At 43.3% G+C, this 20,264-nt stretch overlaps 1 protein-coding gene across 4 annotated transcripts in view; it reads left to right on the top strand.

Moving 5' to 3' along the window:
• The first annotated feature begins 10,436 nt into the window (after positions 1-10,436).
• Positions 10,437-20,264, top strand: part of Ptp99A (Protein tyrosine phosphatase 99A) — a 243,869-nt gene continuing 234,041 nt past the window's right edge. For 2 of the 4 annotated variants that reach the window (XR_001100291.2, XM_067347282.1), the window contains exons 1-2: positions 10,439-10,913; positions 12,834-14,631. Coding sequence is in view for 3 of the 4 variants with exons in the window: in XM_067347282.1 (XP_067203383.1) it covers positions 14,538-14,631 (94 nt within the window). In the remaining variant the exon portion in view is untranslated. Of the gene's footprint in view, positions 10,914-12,833; positions 14,632-20,264 lie in introns of all 4 variants that reach the window. The other 2 variants (XM_012362619.2, XM_012362618.2) reach the window with 2 other exon arrangements.

Genomic DNA, 20,264 nt, shown 5'->3' with positions numbered 1-20,264 from the left:
ATTCGTAAAAAGTAAGTGGATGAAAGTGAATTTCAAGAGTGCCGAATTTAACATCGCGCGTTCATATTGTTATGATTCTCATGCATGTTCAATATTGAATAGTAGTTCCTGAATTTTGTTTGAACGATTCGCAGCTTTTATATGTAAAACGTGAACTGCGAATAGAAAACACCATAACATTAAGGTTAGGTTAGGTTTTTTTATTTATCTATGTATTGATTTCTCACACGTAATATATTACGCGTGTCGAATAAATACCTCACATTAAACGTTGCAGGCAATAATCACGATAGCATAAATTAATATTGCTCGCGATCGTAATTAAACGTATCCGTTCTCCAATCTTCATAAAATTTTACATACTTGCTTTTATGACAAATGTCTCCTCGGATTTATATACGCGATGTTCACAGTTAAAAGATTAATATCATACATCACGTATCAATAATCAATCCATATATTCTATTCTCTTTTTGTAGAGCGAAAATATATACATGTAATTATAAATGCTATAATTATATGTATATGTAACCGTAACGAATATCGAAATAAATGTAAAAATAAAGAATTCCAGTTAATATGATATGTACACCACATACCGTATCGTATCACGCGCCGTGTTTTGTAATTAGTTACATATTTTCAATATCGGCGGGACCACTGATTGCAATGCGATAATTTGATCTTGAAATAAATGTAAAAATATTGATGACTATAGAATTTCGAAAACGTATAATATCACGCACCGTGCTGTGTAATTATTTGCACGTTTTCGATATTGTTTATTCATTGTTTATCCCAGTCGACGGTCTAACGGTCCATCGAAGGTCAGAGCGGATAGCAGCGTACTTGGAAGTCAGGTACACGTCGCTAGTCTCACGTATTTCACTCGGTGGTGGCGTACGAATTTCTTTCTCTCTCGCATTGTACACTGCGGACAATGATCGCGGTACTGTAATAATTACTGTAGTACGCAGCCGTAATTAACCGTATCTCGATACTCATAACGTGTCGCTGTTGCATCCCGATGCACAACCGTCCAAATTTCCTCCGTCCATTTCATATCGTACGCTGTGCATATAATGACGTCGTATAATTGTCGTCATCATGTGTTAATTAAGGTTCTGCGGCCGGTGGAGATGCGTTTGATCGAGTCTGAACAATCAGTGAATATGAATCGCGAGCGAATATCAGGAGTGCCTAAAATCGGAATTGCCGACAATCGAGAGTACCGAAAATTGAACAAAAGTCGAAAATCGGGAGTGTCGCAATTCGGGAGTGTCGAAAATTGTGCGGATATCGAACATCGGGAGTGTCGAAATCCGGGAGTGCCGAAAATAAAATGTGTCGGGCGAGTTTTATTAAAAATTTCGTGTAATCGTAATTATAATCGTGTTGTGCGACTGAAAATCAAGCAATCCACAACTGGATATCAACCTGAATGCAGAAGCTGGCGAAGCTGAGCAACGAACATCGGCTGGTGAGTAAATTCAATTTTTTCTTTTAATAATTATTTGAATATTATTTATTCTTTTAATTGATCTTATATATAAACATTTTAGCACTTTGATATAAACACTACAAAGATTTTTCTTGTCTTTTCTCTTCTATAATTTTTAGAAAATCATTTATTTAGAAAATTTAGTTAAAAGAAAAATTAAGTTGAAATAATTTTTATTTAATATATCGAGTTACAATGATAAATTTAAATAAGTTGATGATTCAAAAAAATTGTAATGTGACTTTATGTAAAAGATAATCATTGAATTGCATATAATAATCGCGAATTAAATTTGTTTTCAGGCGCAGCATGATGCAACTCTGGTGAGTGAATTTCTCTATATTTATATATTTTATATGAATTCTAATGCTCAAATTTATGTATAATTTATTTTTACGCAAATTTAAATACACATGATGCAAGTGATAAATATTGAAAACTAAATCAAACGAGAATTTATAATTATATTTGTAATTATATTGTATTAACAGATTAAATTGCAGATTATTAATTTAATTAATTGAAAATAAAGTCTTCTACAAACTGCATTTATTTTTAAAGTTTTACAGATATAATAAAGTTTTTCTATTTTAAAATATCTTCTTTCTTAATGAGGATATACGCATGTTAATGGAATTATAATTAGGACCATAGTATATGTGGCACTATAGCTGTTTTACGCGTTATTCATATTTATTTACACGACAGCGAGTTTCTGTATACTTTGCATACTTCGCATAAATTTGGGCATTACTGTACTTTCATTTTGGTTAATGCGCGTGGTTCGCGCGTTCTGACAGATGCTTCGTCGTCCTAATTGGGGTTGCATTCATTAAACAATAAACCAGTTCTCTCATTCTCTTTCCGGAGATATTTGCGTATTGTATTTTTTGCAAAGTCAAATACAAAAAATTTCCTTCTTTTTAACTTGTGCATTCAATGATGATTAAAAATAAACTTTAATTTAGCTGTGTTATATGAGGCTATTTTAAATATGTATAAAATATGCTAATCGCATCAGATTTTGTTAAATGACTTCGAAATCGTTAATTCAATTGCACGAGAGACGGGCGATATTTATGAAAGCGATCATGGCTCGCTTCTCGGCGTTGCAAAAAATTTCATCGCAAAAGTCCAATTTGAGAATCGCCCCACGGGTGGAGTGGGCAAAAAATGATCCATGCGGATTCTGAAAGTTCAATTTTCCGGGACGGCGAGAGAGCTTGTAACGGCAAATATGCGTCGACCTTTTTGTTTCGATCCCACGGGACTTCGATTCCCTCGGCGTTGAATATTCATGCGATTTTATTAACTACGTTTCAAACATCGCATTCAGCGGGAACACCCTTTATCTTCTTAGATCTCTGCTTCCGTTCACCAACCCTTCGTCATGGAGCGCACAACGGCGCGGCGCGACACAGTGGCGGGAAGAATTCTCTCTCGCGAAATTAAATTTTACCCGATCGTATTGTCCCCTACTATATTACGTGATGTTTCGTTACTTCACCAGACGTCGTTAACCATTACGACCGAAGAATACTGTGATCTTTTCGCCGCGCTTGATCCACGTTGACAAATTCTTACGAGATTACAACGCACGTTTTCCTCTGTAATTCGTGATAATTTGTACGAACGATTCCATTAACTTTAAAGTTCAATTTCAATTTGTACTGTTACAGCAAAATGATATTTTATCATTTAACGACGAAGCATCTGTAGCAATTGCTAGAATAACAATATATGTCTTTTTTTTTATTTTTTAGTGTTCATTCTTTTGGCTGTATTATCTATAAATGTTATTATGACGGTACAAAATATTTTAAAATTATTAAAAAAATATATGTCGTAGCGAAAGAAATATTTTTAATCGTATCTTATTTTATGATTAAATATAGGATGTAACATTCTCTGGTATTTTGTTGAATATAAATTAAAGTTTTGTTTATTGTTACATCGTGCATATTCTTTTCTATTTATTATAAAATCTGAAAAAATATATAATTTGTGTTATGTAGAAATATGTAATCAAGACTAAAGATAAATTCTGAATTTGTTTAATGCTAAAAAAATTAAATAATTATTTTACAAAACTTGGAAATATTATATTTGCTGTTTTGTACTTTTTACTTGCACTACTTTTCTATAAAACAGCCAAAAGGATTAATCAATCGTGTAAAATTTAATGATGATGTATTAATGACAATGTGATAATGAATGACGTGGTATGTAATTTTGGCGCAACAATTTGTATGGTATTCTTTTTTTAAAGAGAATAACTTTCCGTTTCGAAAATCCGTTTTCCGATGAGACTCGTAATGTTTCGTCAGTAGTACTTCATCGCTATCCTTTCGGAGCGGGCCGGGCCGCGCTGCGGCGTTCACCAGGAAATTTTTCCCACGGCGCGCGGAAAACTTTCGCCGAGTTATTCACGCGCGCATATTAGTGCACATTCATCCTTCGAAATAGCGCTAACCTCCGACCTGAGAACAATTTATCGGAGGGCGAAGCCCCGGCTACTACCTTCTCCGCGAGAACCCTGGGTTACTTATTTGCACGTTTCCGCAGTTTACATAGCTTCAGTTGAGCCCCTTGGCCGACCTTCCCTCCCCGAACTCTCGTTCGTTCGTTCATTCGTTCGTACAGGCGAAGCTCCACAAGCGAATGAATTGGCAATACGAATCGGTCCCGACCGTTCTTGTTAGGTTTCGATGCATCGGTGCATCGGTAATTGCCCGTCTATTTGTTGCACCAGAATAGCGTACGGCGTTATTGATGCAGCGCATCGCTCAAGCACTCAAGCAGGTAATTACACATTACTATATTTCCTTCTCTCAGTTTACATTAGAAATAATCGATAGAAAAGTAGAGAAAGATAAATTACGGTAGATAGCGAGAAAAAGAGAGAGAGAGAGAGAGAGAGAGAGAGAGAGAGAGAGAGAGAGAGAGAGAGAGAGAGAGAGAGAGAGAGAGAGAGAGAGAGAGAGAGAGAGAGAGAGAGAGAGAGAGAGAGAGAGAGAGAGAGAGAGAGAGAGAGAGAGAGAGAGAGAGAGAGAGAGAGAGAGAGAGAGAGAGAGAGAGAGAGAGAGAGAGAGAGAGAGAGAGAGAGAGAGAGAGAGAGAGAGAGAGAGAGAGAGAGAGAGAGAGAGAGAGAGAGAGAGAGAGAGAGAGAGAGAGAGAGAGAGAGAGAGAGAGAGAGAGAGAGAGAGAGAGAGAGAGAGAGAGAGAGAGAGAGAGAGAGAGAGAGAGAGAGAGAGAGAGAGAGAGAGAGAGAGAGAGAGAGAGAGAGAGAGAGAGAGAGAGAGAGAGAGAGAGAGAGAGAGAGAGAGAGAGAGAGAGAGAGAGAGAGAGAGAGAGAGAGAGAGAGAGAGAGAGAGAGAGAGAGAGAGAGAGAGAGAGAGAGAGAGAGAGAGAGAGAGAGAGAGAGAGAGAGAGAGAGAGAGAGAGAGAGAGAGAGAGAGAGAGAGAGAGAGAGAGAGAGAGAGAGAGAGAGAGAGAGAGAGAGAGAGAGAGAGAGAGAGAGAGAGAGAGAGAGAGAGAGAGAGAGAGAGAGAGAGAGAGAGAGAGAGAGAGAGAGAGAGAGAGAGAGAGAGAGAGAGAGAGAGAGAGAGAGAGAGAGAGAGAGAGAGAGAGAGAGAGAGAGAGAGAGAGAGAGAGAGAGAGAGAGAGAGAGAGAGAGAGAGAGAGAGAGAGAGAGAGAGAGAGAGAGAGAGAGAGAGAGAGAGAGAGAGAGAGAGAGAGCGAGAGCAATGGATCGAGAGAGCGACGATCAAAAGCTCACATTAGCGATTCGAAAATGCCGAATGCTTTCCGTGAATTTTTCACGTTGATTTTAAAGTTGCGTGTATTAGCGTAGTATCTGTCGTGTAAAGCGTGGTGATAAAAAACTGTTCATAGTTGCCATTCCGGCACAAGTATCTGTGATGTCCAACCTCGTAAATTGTACATTTTATTTTGCACGCTGCACACGCGAATAAATTGTTTGCTCGAGGATACGCTGAGTTGTTGCTACGAGGGGAAAAAAAGAACGCGGATAACATATATAACGATTCGACATTTTACGTTTTACCCACTCATTAACGAGTACGTGATCAACAAACTGGAATTTTACGAGAAATTTGTGTAAAAAAAATGTACTCTGCACAAGCTGAACGGCGCGCGATATAATTGATGCAATTAAATATCGATATTGCAATATATCCTGAACGGATCGATAAATGGATTTGTTGTCCTGCCAATCAACGAACATATCATGACTTTCTCGTTAACGATAAGAGACGAAACATATACCGCTAATGAGCAAATAAATTTAACCTCTTGCACGTTTAAATCAGTCGCGCGAACGATACATTTTATAAATAGTTCTGCATTCTAATTGACGCTTCTAATTGCTGATAATTTGCTTGAAATTCTACCATCTTGTTTGCAGCTAAACTATTAGTTTTATAAAAGCTTGCAGACTCATCTGTTCTACTCATTTTTTTAAATTTGTGACAAAGAAATATCACACACATGTGTGTAGATTTGAATATATAGAAAAATACACAATAAAGAGGGAAAAGAATATAATTAATTAATTGGATTTAACGTTTCAATAGTAATTTCAAATGATTGATTGCTAAGTATGTTAATTAAAATATCGATTTTATTCTTTCACGAATATTTGCCGAAAAAGTATTGTAGCATGCCAAAATGGTGGAACCGTTTTCGGTTAGACAGCATGTTGTAGCAAAAGGGGTTAAATTGGTTTTACGTTCGCGTGGGGAACGTAATCCGGACCCGGTACATGGGCGACGATCGTCTTAGGACATGCTTCCGGTCGGGAGTGGATCTGAGCATCCCAGCATCCTCCGAAATGTTCGCGTCATGGGGATTTTAGGAGATCGCTCCACGGACCGATGCGGTTAATTTTATAAATAATTTATAGACACCCAACGCGCGTGTGTACGTGGGACCCCCCATTATGTGGCCATTAATAAATCCTGCTCTTCCGGAACATATTATTAACGTCAGGGTTTTTAATACAACGCGTAAATCAATAATGATGTAAATGTGTCATTAATCGAGTTTAGTCTTTTCAATATTCATAAAGTTGGCTAAATACGATTAGCATATCCAATTAGGCGATACAAATCGTACTTCATATTAATTATTAACCTCGATTCTGTATGTGATAACTTGCGTAATTCATTATTCATAAGTCGTATAATTACCTCGTTTTGGTTATGGATTAGAGTAAGAAAATCTTACGCGCGATACAGAGAAACAGGTAATTAAAGGTAAATAATGGCGTGTTAAAGATGAAAGAAAAAGCGTAAAACTTTTGAAGATTGAGAATCATTATCCGTTTTTATAGATAATATAATTTAATAATTAAAATTGATTCACAATGCCGATGTATTATGACGGTGGGGGGGGGGGGAGGGGGATATTGATTTTATAAATTATCAACTACTTTGAAAATAACTCCACGAGGGATTACTCGGGGCTTTTTTTAGGTTATTCAATGGAGCCCTTTAAGACTTGCTGTATCCTTTTTTCACGGCTCATAATATATTCCGACTGCATATTGTTCTTTGTCCTTTGGGTAAACTGCTGCACTGGGATCTATCATTTTTGCATATCAGGAGAAACCGCGAGACATCAAGATGATATACAACTCTAGTTCTTTCAAATAAGAATAGCACTAACTTGCTTTGTTGCGAAAGATACTTGAAATTACTGTAAATAAATGAAGACTCGTTACTTATAAATCAAGTTCTTTGAGAGCAAAAAGCTCTTCAAGAATATTTAGCGTTTAAAAATATAGATGCGCCATTCAGAAAGCTGTTATTTAGGAGTAAAGAATAAAAAAAGGAATAAAGAAAATTATTTATGCAGAATAATTTTGATAATTATAAGTGTGATAAATTTCTTGAAGTTAGGATCAATTACATTAATTTCATGCAATTCCGTCGCCATGCCTACGCATCGTAGCGTTCTATTTTTTTTCGACCAAGTACTTACATTCCTTGGCCTGTATTCGCCATCGTCGAGATAAAAGTAATGACATTACCATTTGTCTGCATCACTTTACCACCGCTCTTTCGTAGTCTGTCGCGCAAGCCCTCTTTGTAATCGATAGCGCAAGGACATTCGTCCGTCCGTCCGGCGGTCCAGGCTGTCCGTCCGGCTCGGCCACCCATTCATCCATCCATCTATCTATCTATCCATCTATCCATCCCATCTATCCGCTACCCGTCTACCCGCAAACTTAACGCAGCGTTCAACGCGATGCAAGAAGCGGCCATTATCGCTCTCTCCTTTTTGCGTTCTCGCGTTGTCCTGCTTTTTTCGATACTTTCAATTTATAGAAACGAGATTCCGTCACCTCTCTTGTATGAAGGTCCTTGCTCCTGTCGAGAGGAGAGTTTTATTCCAAGTCTCTCGCACGTGTCTCTCGCGATCGGTTTAATGAACACGATGGGTTTAACGAAGCGCGTCTTTTTCGTTTGTTAATAATCTTTGATGCGAAATGTACTGCGAACGCAGTGAGATATTTGATGGGAGGAAATATCGAGAGACGATTTTCGATACGAAAGAGAGAGAGAGAGAGAGAGAGGGGGGAGGAGAAAGGAAAGGACAAAAAAAGGTAAAAAGATTAAAGTGATTACCCTTCTTGGATTAGAAGTTACGCGGGATCGTCAGATATGGGCGCGATGAGATAGCGCAGATGCGTTTTCGAAAATGACGACGTAAAAAAGCGTATAAAAAATGAAAGTTATTTTTTTGCGATATCACGTCAGAAGTGAGGAATATCAGCACATAATCCGGTATATATCTCTCCGCAATACACGATATCCCATTAAGAACTTTGATGCTACCAAAAGCTTCTCGATTCTCTATTGGTTATTTCATTATCTTTGAATTATTTCCGTGCTTGGAAACTGTGCCACGTGATTTCCGTGTAAAAATTTGTCAGTCCGTTAGAGAGAAGAATTCTTTGACTTCGATTACATTTCTTAAGCAGTGCAAATTTGCGTTCGGATCAGCGGCGCGTTAGTGGGCGTGTGTGTGTCCTTCCATGCTAATGAGTTCATTGAAAGAGACAGATTCGGAACGTATCGCACTGGAGTCACTAATGGAACGTTGACCGACCAAAAAAGTCCGTGCGAGCGCGCGATCGGAAATCACAGCGAGACGCGGAGTCGGAGTCGAGCGAGATACGGCAGATTTAAAGGTCTGTTTTCATTGCTATTCCGGATCGTGTGTGGGTTTCCGCACGGCTTCCGCGCCGCTCTCCACTGTCCTGTACGGAAGGCAGGCATCGAGCCTGATTGGTAAATCTACGGCTGCCCAATGATGCGTTTATTTGTCGGGAGAATTAGGGCAGTGTGCGCGCGAGAGACACGGAAACGACGGAGACGGGCGAGCGTGTCGGTGCGAGAAGGTTACAATTAGCGGGGGAAGAGAGAGCGTGACCAGAACGATGCGAACCAGGGTTGAATGAAATGGAGAGAAACGGGGGGAACGGGGGGGAAATCAAAAGAAGGAAGAGGGGGAGGGTCGGAAAAGGGTCGGTCTCCTCTCTCGGAGGACCGCGTCGTACAGGCGCTCCACCGCAATCAGTAAACCTGTAAAACATTGGATTAGGTGGCCTAGCTTGACCTTATCCCACGACGCTAGCGCAGACGAGAGGAGTTCCAATTTCTAGCTACGACCCGCTCTATACGCGCTTCGTTCTCCAAGCCAACGTCGCGATACGTTATCCAATAGCGCCCGAATTATTCTCGTTTTATTCGCGTTGGTCCAGCAGCAGCAGCAGCAGCAGCATCCGCGACCACGGCGTGGCGTGGTCGAGCATCCCGCGCGCTTCCCGTATCGCAACCGGTTAGCCGGCCAGCTAGCCAGCCAGCCAGCACACCGCTGGTACATTCAGCGAGAGAACGATTTATTCCTTCACGTTTCTTCTCCCCCTCGCTCCCCTCACTCGCTCGCGCTCACTCTCTTTTTGTCTCTCTAGTTAACAAATTCTTCGCCTTTGTCGCGCGATAAATTTGATTTATTATTATCGTTATTGCGCTTGTTATTCCGCTCGGATGTAAAGTCTTGCCCGCGTAATTCCCGTGTCCACGTACATGGCACCGTGTGCACCGTCGCCGCCGCCGCCGCCGCGTCAAGAGCCGACGTATCATTATCAATTTATCACTGTCGTCCTCGTTTATTCTCATCGGTAGATAATCAGTCGCGGAATACCGACGACCACCGGCGCGGACCACCGTCGCTCATCGACTTCGCGCCGGATAATTCGAGGAGGCAGCTGTCTCTCTTTCTCGTTTCCAAATACCCGGAAAGCGTTGTCGTTTAGAGTCGTCTTTTCAACGTGAGAATGTTTGCGCGCTTGTTATCGGCGATAGCGGGTCAGCCGCTACTTGCCGAATTCCCCCGCGAACAGGTTTAGTAACCACTCGAAGATGTTTTTATCCGAAATTGTCATGTGGCACACACAGATCCCTCTCTTCGAAGAACAAAAGGAGGAAAAGACGAGGGACGGAGGGGGGAAAGAGGGAAGAGCGCGCGCGCGCGCGCGCGAGAGAGAGAGAGTGAGAGAGAGAGAGAGAGAGAAAAAGGTATCAGGGTGGCAAAGGGCGCGCGGAAGAGGGATGCGCAGATCGGTCGGGCTTGAGAGAAAGACGGAAAGCGTGTCGATGTGCCGGTAGTGGTGGTGGGACGGAGCTTGGCCCCCGGTGCGCTCGCGCACCCCGATCGTACACCCCCGACCAACCCTGTGTGCGCGCGCGAAGTCCATCGCTGGAGAACCGTGGCCGGAATGGCGTCGACGTTGGTATGAGTATCCTGCCGCTTCGTACACAGACGCACGAGCGCGCGCGCGCGCGCGCCTCCGCGCACCCACACGCGCCCGTCGCACGTGTATACGCTGGGTGGGTGGGAGAGAGAGTGGGGACCCGGGATGTCGGAGGGTTGCTGAAGTTTCTCTAACGCTCGATGGCGTACCAGTGCGGATCGTGATTCTGCGGGACGCGCAGCGTCGCGGCGCCCTCCGTGTCTCGTATCCCTTACCGATCGCGTTTACGTCCGTTCGTTCTGCGATTTGACCGAGCGGCGCGAACAAACGATCACTTGGGGTCGAGTGCGACGAGAACTACGGTGGGATTGAGATATCTGCGAGGGGGGGATTGGAAAATAGTAACTTGAGAAAAAGATATCAGAGATATATATGACGCCATGATAAGACGCTTCTTATCACTGTGACGATCGGGACGTTGACGCTGAGCGCGGAAAGTTGGACTGTCGTTCGGCGAGGAGCGACGATGCTTCGTCCCGAGGATCACCTGTTTCTCACGTTTCCCAATGTTTTTATCGTTCCTCTTCGCGCTTCGACGTCCCGATGGCCGAGCAGTGTTTGAGAATAAAGGTATCGGAAATGAAGGAATTTTATGCTGAAAGCACATTCATCGATAGTCGGTGTTGAACCGGGTCGGTCGGGGCTCTCTTCATTTCGATCGATGTAGATTGAGAGCAAATTCGCTTAAATGGCCCTATTGCTTAATCGACGTTTGTATTTTCATAGTTTTCCCCCGTGCGTTCCCGCTGCGACTTTCATTAAGGAGTTTCCAGCGTGTAATTGCTTAGATCCTATTTGGAGTAAAAGAGCGGAGAGTGTCGCTTAAAAGTTAGTTGGATTACCATTCTTGTTGCACACTGCGCGACGCGCAGTGTGCAACTTACCGCGTATTCATGTAAGAACCCGGGATCGCTGGATCTGTCCATAAAGACTTGGTCGATTATGACTTAAAGAGAGCGCGCGTTTCAAGTTTTGCCAACGATTAATTGTTTCCTCTGACGGCGCAAAAGACTCGCGCGCGGCCAATTAATTTATTTCACCGTGGCGGAAACGCATGCCCAAGCGTGGAAAAATTCAGCGGACGTAATTGGTTTTTTCGCTCCCTCCCTCCCTTCGGTTGAGAGTCGTAAATTATTAACTGTTCTCCCTGCGAGCCGTGTTTATTAATCAGCCGACGATACTTGCCATTGCGGCATCAATAATATACGTATTACCGCTTATGCAGCAGCCGTTAATCGCTACCGGATGCGACGCAATATTTTTGAGCGCGCGCGCGATTCGGCAGTGTAGAAGTAAAAATAAATGCGAAATTCGGACGAGAGTTCCGGCGAATCGTGACGAATCGAAAATCGCACAGCCGGTGAGAGTGGCAGTTTCGCTGAACCAGCGAGCAGAATTTGATTATTGTTGCATTCCGGAAACAGTACAAAGAATACGAACCTTTGCATTTTATATAGGCATTTTTCTACTTTTGCGTTTTCCAATATATCCGGTTTTTTTTTTATTTATTCATAATTACACCGAGAAATTGTTGGATCGTTGAATAAAAAGTAAAAAAAAAAAAAAAAAAAAAACTTTCCGCTTGTTTCCATGATTAAAGAACCGAGTAATTCGTAAGAAATATCTCTTCGTCAGTTATCTGTTAAAATCCGTGGATTTCTCATCTCTAACGAGCCAGTGAGAAAGGAATCTGTAACATTCACATTCTCGACATCATCGGATTGTAGCCGTCCGCGATTCACCGTGGAAATTCTTGCTCTCGCGGCGCATTAGCGATTCCGCCGGCGGGCAGGTTCCGCGTCCGTCGGATCGCGGACATCCACCGGCTCGGCTCGGCGCGATTCCGGCGCGGTGGTCGTGTTTTATCTGGATCTGCGGCCGCGGCGATCGGCGAGATCGTAAAACGGCTGGCCGACGAACTCGTTGTCAGTGGTATTTCCAATTGGCCGGCTGCAATGTCGAGAAGGAAACCGGTTCGACGACCAGCCCTGGATGTGTGCTTCGGTCTCCCGCCTCGCGCGCTTCGTCCCGTCCGTGCTCTCTTTCTTTCTTTCTTTCTTTCTTTCTTCGTTTTACATATTCTTCCTCTTACTCCTCCGGGCGTCCTGTATTCACTTTCTTATCCGTAGTCGTACTCGCGAGTCCACCTTCCGCGCCGGCTACTAGTCTCGGTGTTACTTTTACAGTGGTATCCGCGGCACGGCTGCGATCACCGGTCGTGATTTTGCACACACGTGTGTTTAAAACGCCGCGATATCGCGCGGTATCGAGATATCGAGGTTCGGCCGCGATAGAGCTTTCCACGCGCTGGATGTTACGCGTGCGAGCTGGTGGTGACACCGTTCCGAAAAACGTTTCCGAAGGAAAATACGGGAGGGAGGGACCGATTAATCTGTAATCGATTAGCGGTCTTCATCGCGACACGCGATTATAAAGTGGGTATCCGAATACGCCGGTGATCGATGCGTAAATGTTTCGCTGGGATTGTAGATCGGTACGAAGAACGCTGAGCGCGCGGAGCGTGAGAGAGATCCGGCTCGATTCCGCAGCTTTTAAAATGGTTAAACAGCGTCGTGAACTGCTCTGAGGCGAAGGAATATCGAGATTCGGCAGTCATGTAGAAGAAAGCCGACGTCGGATCAAGGACTTTGGCGTTGATCCTGCAAGAGATTTCCAGGATATAGATCAACGACGATTTCGGATCGTCGACTTTTTAGTCTCGAACGAAACAAGAACTTTAAGGGGGGATCGGGAGATATTATCTGTGAGGTTCAGTGAGTTCTGTGAGTTGAACGAGGGGACGAGGGAAAGAAGGGACGGGACGTCTCTCCGCCGAGATGTCGTGAATGTCTCGAAGGAACGCTGGACCGTCACTGGCGTGCAAATTTCGGGAATTTTTGCGATTGGTGGAAGAAAAGTTCCTTGTGTTTGGTTTCCAAGTTGGACGGAACTCGGAGACTTCGGGCCAGTTTGTCCGGAAAATTGGCAGTGTTAGTTCACGAGGATTTTCGCAGTGCATCGTGGAAGCTTGTGCAAGATTCTACCTATGAGTGATGCCCTCAGACGTAACGTCGGCGAAAGTTTGGCCGTTAGTTCCGCTCCGTTGAACGATACCGAGAAATCTTCCTCGCCGAGGGCTGATTCTTTCGCGCGATTACGCGAGGCGGAACAGCACGGTTGAGGATTCCGAAAGAGCCTGCGCCGCGCGGTTCGCCGCATTCTGCTGTCGCGATTCATTTATAATAATTGAAGCGATCATGCGTCGCACGAACGGTCGCGGTAGCGTCGTCAATGGCGCACGTCCAATCTCCAATCGCTGCATTAGGTTACGGATTCCGCGTAATATTGCGGATATTGCCCGCGTATGTACCAGTGTATATCCCGACGATCGAGCTTAGCTCGCGAATCGATCAGAAGAATCGTTTTACTTCCGCGACATCGAGTCGCAGACGTCGACCGCCCATTAAGGAAATATCGGGAAAAGGGAAGCAATAAAAAAAAAAAAAAAAAAAAAGGAAAGAAATCTATTGAAAAACATTCCGCGGGCAGTTAAAAATAATTAAATCGGGCAATTACGCGTGCCTACCCTGCGCGCCCGTTAAAGCGCAACGTGCACAAACCGCAGTGAATGTGAAAAGTGTCGGCTTCGTTATATCGCGCTTGTTCGTAACTCCTCCCACGTCGGGTTTCGTTATATCGCGGCGCCTGCTCATTCTCATTCTCTCAAGCAGTGCCCCGAATATACACACACGAGTGGTAGATCGCGTGTCTGCGGTCTCGTGCCCCGATGCTTGTCGTTACACGTCCGATCGTAAGTGTAACAAAACTTCCTGTATACGCGGTATCGCGCCCGGTCACGGTACGGTAAAGTTCGCGCTGCTATGGACCGGCTCGCCGTTTAAACGGGGACGGGGATCCTATCACCGGCTAACGGAGAGAGGAAGATCGACAAAGGGTGATATGTGTGTGGGATACCCGCTTCGGATCGCTCTCGGCTATCGGAAGTCGAGGATTCGCCGGTACGGTGACACTCGCATTTAGGCACCTGAAACGGTCACCGAGAGCAGGAAGCAGAAGCGGCAGAAGGAGTGAGAGAGAGAGAGGAGAAATTGAGGGTGCGTGAGCGGTTCTAATCAACGTCGATCGAGTTAGATTAGGGTCCAAGTGGTTCCGAAAGGGACGCTGATAAAAGCAATGGACATCATGGATACGTGGAAGCGCGGACGGATAATCTATGCTTATCTCATATGGGTCGTCTTCAAGGCTGCCACGGCGGGGGGGCTTTACGGTGAGTATACATTCGTCTTTCTGATAGTGTCAAGAGATTTCGACGCACACTGCTACTCTTGCTACTTTGTGTGTTGAACGAGAGCGTGTTATTACGTCGTGGCGTATCGCGGTCTTTATTAAACTCTTATATAAAAATAAAAGTACATAAATATGATTATAAAAATAAAAGTAGCGGAGTCGGGAGGAAATAACTCGTCTTTAGAATGCCTTAGAATATAAGGAGAACAGCGGCTTCGCGCAAGAAATCGCCGGGGGGGGACTATAAAGACTTCCGGTAAACATTGTCTCGACTATTCAACGCTGCGCGCAAGACACGACATCAGAATTATTTTAACCTTTCGATCGCCGCTCATAAATAGAGTCGCGCTGAGAACTGCTGCCATTGACTCCGACCGCGGTGTAGGCTATAAATGTAGTATATTGATCGTATTCGTGTTGCTTAGTGAAGGAAAGTGCGTTCACATTACGCATATTTTAATCTTTGCATACGAGAATAATCGTGCCTTGGATTTATCGATAGGCCGGAGTTGTAAACAAATGTAAAAAAATCGACCGACCGACAAAGCAATGTTGGTAAAAAAACTGAAAGCTTTGTAACAAAAGCTCGATTGTGCAAGACTCCGGCGTTGACCGGTGCGAACTCGTGGAAATTGTGGAAACGTTAATTAACGTTTGCTATGGAATTTTCGCGGTAACATAAATGCGGAGAAATATACAGCCTGAATTCTTAACGTACGTGCGGTTTTAATGATAATGAAAATTGGCGAATATTGCAGGTGAAAAATAAAGAGTTATAGGGTGTGCGTTTAATCTGCAGACGTATCGTCTCGACTTTTGCGATTAATTTTCGAGCTGTTGAAATAACGTACTGTGACACCGATATCCCATCGCCCTATCAATCTGCCGCGGATAATATTCATAAACTCAGTCATTATCGTATCCACGTATTGCCACATTTAAGCATTAATTTGTCCCATCAATGCGTTATGGATATTATTCATAAACTTTATGCCATTATCATATTTACATATTGCCATTTTTAACCTCCATTATCCGTCTTTATTATTTTATTCCGTTACTCTTTTTTTCCACACATTTTATCCGTTTTAACATTAAACCTTTTTTTATTAGGAACATATAATTTTTTGAGCGCAAATGCGATGATAAAATCACATTATCTCTGAATTAATTCCGTAGTTGGCACAGAAAGAGAGAGAGAGAGAGAGAGAGAGAGAAGCGCCGGGAGATAATAGACACATATATTTAGTTTTCATTAACACGTTGAGCGAGAGCGCAAAACTATCTCCTGCCGTGTATTGTTTTCGAGGGATATTCAGGAATTAATGCCAATTGGAAGAGCACGCGGTGAAAGAGATTCTGATGCTTTGTGTGTCGTTAATGAGAAATACGGCTTTGGAGAGTGTTTCGGTGGACGAGCCCTCATGGCGGAAGCAGGTAGTCGTTTAAATCCCGCAATCGGTGCAAACGTCGTTCGGAGAATTTTACATTGTCCTATTTTGCTCTCTCGCTGGTTTACCCAGGTAGCGGAACGCATAAAGGAGAGCTCGGGTAAAAGTGGATGTTACTTCCACGAGGAGGAAGATGCGCGCGCGCGCGCTGCGAGCTGCGCTCTCTCTCTCTCTCTCTCTCTCTCTCTCTCTCTCTCTCTCGAGCTCAACGGCAGCCAAGTTCACATTTTTCAATTTGTATCTTCTTACGGATGTACGTGGAGCTAGCCAGCAAAGCCAGCTATTCTTGCGTCGGACTTTGTGGTGTGAGCGAAGGTGGAGAGCCAAGTATGAGAGCGTGGTGCAGAGATATCGCGCAACGGCAACGATGCGAGTGGCATTAATTAAGGGATGTTGCGCGATCGCCGACGTTGCTGATTGATCGGTGTGTGTACAGCGTCATCATGTTCGACAGGGTAGAAAGTGTGCACGACGATACGGATTGATGATGATTCCCGTTCGATATCGCGACGTAACGCGACGCGGTGCGCCGATGCGGTGCACATTTTTCATCCGCGCGTACACCGTACGGCACACGCGAATATTAAATGCTACGTTATCATCGTGTAGATTAATTATGAATCAACGCGTAACCCAGATAGCGGCGGCCATTAATTAATGCGTGTCAAACCGTTGGGACGCACGCGGAAACCGCGCCGGGCTACGCTATGCTAGCCACCATCATCGGGACCTAACGTTCTTCCGGTTCCGTATAAATCTCCCGTCGCGTCAACGTTTTCACGGAATACCGTCGGCTTTAATGAACACTTACCGAAAGGAAGGGAGGGAGGGACGGGATATCACACGTCGCGCCGAATGTAACGCTCGGCGGCAACGACTACGGGCGGTGTATTCGACGGGACGGGAAGGGATAAATGAACCGTACGCGCGGAAGAAAGGGTCGTAGCTCCGGAGAGATAGCGCGGTGCCGCGCCCTGCGAATTAGACCTAAGGTATGCGGCGTACCCTACGTGTAAATACGTACGTGTACACGTGGTGTGTATGCAAGTCACATAGTAACGCGGGCGTTACAACGCTGCTGCACACACGCCGCGACCGTATCCGTACATCCGACTTTCGTGTAAATTGGAATTGCAATTAACGGCTACATTTGCTACGGTCCAGCGTTACATCGCCTCGTGGCCGGGGAGAGGCAGCAGCCCGTCTTCCATATTTCTGTACCCTCTTCTCCCTTGCGACCTCGTTCTTCCGTGTGTCGGCCAATTACGTATTCTCGAACCACGCAAGAATTTACTGTCGCGTAACCGCTGTCCCATCGGCTGGTTAAGAGCACGGCGGCACGGAAACCGAAGTCGATCACGATCCGGGTGGGTACACCCCATCGCCCATGGAAATCAGCGGTATCGATTTCCTGTCCGAAGGATCCTTGTCCGAGAATTCGGTCGTTCTAAATGTTTCAAAGCGGTTAATGGAATTCGTCAGTGACAGAAATTAGACGAGCGGAATATGCACCTGCCGCGGTGAATTCGCCGCGGAATAAATTTATTTTGTCATGAATTGGGCTTTTGGGTCGTCGGAACAAACTGGATGACGGTATGTAGTATGTGCACCAGTATGAAAATCCGAAACTAATTTCGCAATTAGCCGCAATCCCGCGCGGTGAATAAATGTTGTATTTCGGTAACGAGAATTTGTAAACCGCGGGAGAGTGACAAAAAGATAAATATCGCAACGTTAAATTTTCGACCATCGTTAGATGCGTAATCCGGCCACATTTATATTGATTGCGTGTGCATCGTTTCTACAATTTTCGCGACTGTACCCGCGTCCTAGGCAACGGACATAGCGTGTGCTGGAATAATTTGTCCCGCTGTCGTTGTTCTCACTCGGCCGTTGGCGTTCCGTAGGCGTTGCACCCGACAACTTCATTGAAAATGCAAAAGACGTTTCGTATACTCGGCAGTTAGCGCGGCAGCGCTTAAATAAGCCGACCGAGTTCGCACCTTACGTAAAGCGTTTAATCCACAGTGTCAAATACATATCAACATGTATCCATCGTGGATTACCAGAGCGAAATAATCCCCATCCGTGACGTTATCAAATATTATTACCATGGCGTCCTGCTAGGTACATGTTGCGACTATGATCTGCTAATACGGAATATTCGATTTTACGACACTCCGCACACTCGTACTGCGCAAATTATCCAAGCACACTTGATTTGCCTGCCAAAATTATATTATTTTATATATAATACTTTTAATATTGCGATATTAATGAAAATTTGAGCAATGAGATAAGAACAAGGTTAAGGTTATAAAATGTAAAACTCAGTTAATCTTTAGATTCGTAGCCCGATTTTATACACGTAATTTTCTAATTATGGGTCGTTGTAGATCTCGGTATTTTTATGCACAATTACTTCAGTAAATCATAACATAATAGTATTTTTATACAAAATGTTTAATCGCTCAAAATGTAACATAAAAGGCAAAATAAACTATTCTTATTTAAAATTTAAAATATGGCTAAAAGAATATTTAATATAAAATTTTTTTAATTAAGAATTAAAGTTATTGATTAAAAATATGTAACATTTTGTGTAAAAAAAAATTTATTTTAAATCTATTATTTTTTTTGCGTTTAGCCACATTTTCATTTTATGCTTTTAATTCTTTCCAATATCGAAAAAATTTTCTGTTGAAATTTAATTGATTTAATTAAATAGCGCGAATATATATATATATATATATATATATATATATATATATATATATATATGTGTCTTTTTGCTAGTTTTTAGTATATTGTTCTCCATAAGGTTCAATATCGATGTGCTTTCAAGTGTGACATCCAATTGCGATCACATGAGATGCAGTTAATCTGCAGGTGCACGCAGGTGTCGTATACTCAGGTGGGATCGTGACGACTGGTTGACGCGTTATCGCGATCGAGGAAAATCGATGTGAAAGTTTTGAGATTCTTGAACTCGCGCGGAAGGCGAGAGCTTCTCGGAACGCGAGTATATCGATCGTCGTCGTCGTCGTCGTGTGGCCTCGCAGTTTCGGTCGAAGCGAAGTACGCGAGAGAGAGCTGCGGTAGGTTAGGTCTTTGGCCTGGATACCGATGCGTCTTTAGAGTTAGGCCGGCCATCGGCATCGTCGAAATTGAATTTCTCGAGGACGATTAGGCGTCGGCATCCTTGCCGCACACGAGAGAAATAGACAGGGCGGGTTATCAGTTGACTTTGTCGGCGACAAAGTGAGCGTTCGCCGAAAATGCTCCACAAAGCTTTGATGACGCGTTGCTGTGAATTAGAGAGAGGCAAAAAATAGTTGGCGGATAATATGATGGCAAAAGTTTCAGATCGGATTGTAACAAAGTAGCTGTGAGTAACGAGAACTACTCGAGGAGTCTACAACTACTGGTCCCGAGAGGAATACTTCGTAAGATATGTACCGCGATGTAGCAACTTACGGTTGAAACGGAAATAAACCTTGTGGTGATACGCTTTTTTTATTCACGTGCATTGCTTCGTCTATTTTTCCTGAAAGCATTATATACATATCGAAATTCAATGATATCACTTTATTGCTACCACAGTTGTTATTGCTACCATTGTGAACAAATGTAACTTTATTTCTTTATTAATTTTTCGATATTATTAATTATTTGTATTCAGAATTTTTTCACGTTTGAAGATGTTAAAATATTAAGATTATTGTATGTCTTGCGTCTTGGTTAAATTGTTTTAACTTCAAGTCACTTGGAGCAAAACGCAGGTTGAAAGTTCCTCCTTATAGTTCATCTGAAGTTTATTTCAGCATTTAATATATTTCGCGTCACTGCGTTATCAACTATTTCTGAGGAATTTGATTATTGTAAGCTTCTACGTTATTTTCCCAGCTGCTATACGTGACGACCGCATTTTGAAGCATATAACCGAATTACACTCGAGATAGCGTCGAAATCCTTGAATTTCTATTGGCATTTATGTGTGTCATCTTATATGTGTGCGTGTTGAGTACGATACGCATCCAAATTTACGGGGAATCTACGTAAATACGCGAACGTATCCATTATTCCAGAACGTCGACAAATACCGTCTGTTCTACATCGCAGCACGTTACTCGCGCAAATGATTCAAGCAACTGAACGCCAT

Source organism: Linepithema humile, chromosome 1 (genome assembly GCF_040581485.1).
Source record: "Linepithema humile isolate Giens D197 chromosome 1, Lhum_UNIL_v1.0, whole genome shotgun sequence".
Taxonomy (NCBI): Eukaryota; Metazoa; Arthropoda; class Insecta; order Hymenoptera; family Formicidae; genus Linepithema; species Linepithema humile.
The sequence above is the reverse complement of the archived record's forward strand: the minus strand, read 5'-3'. Positions and strand labels throughout refer to the sequence as shown.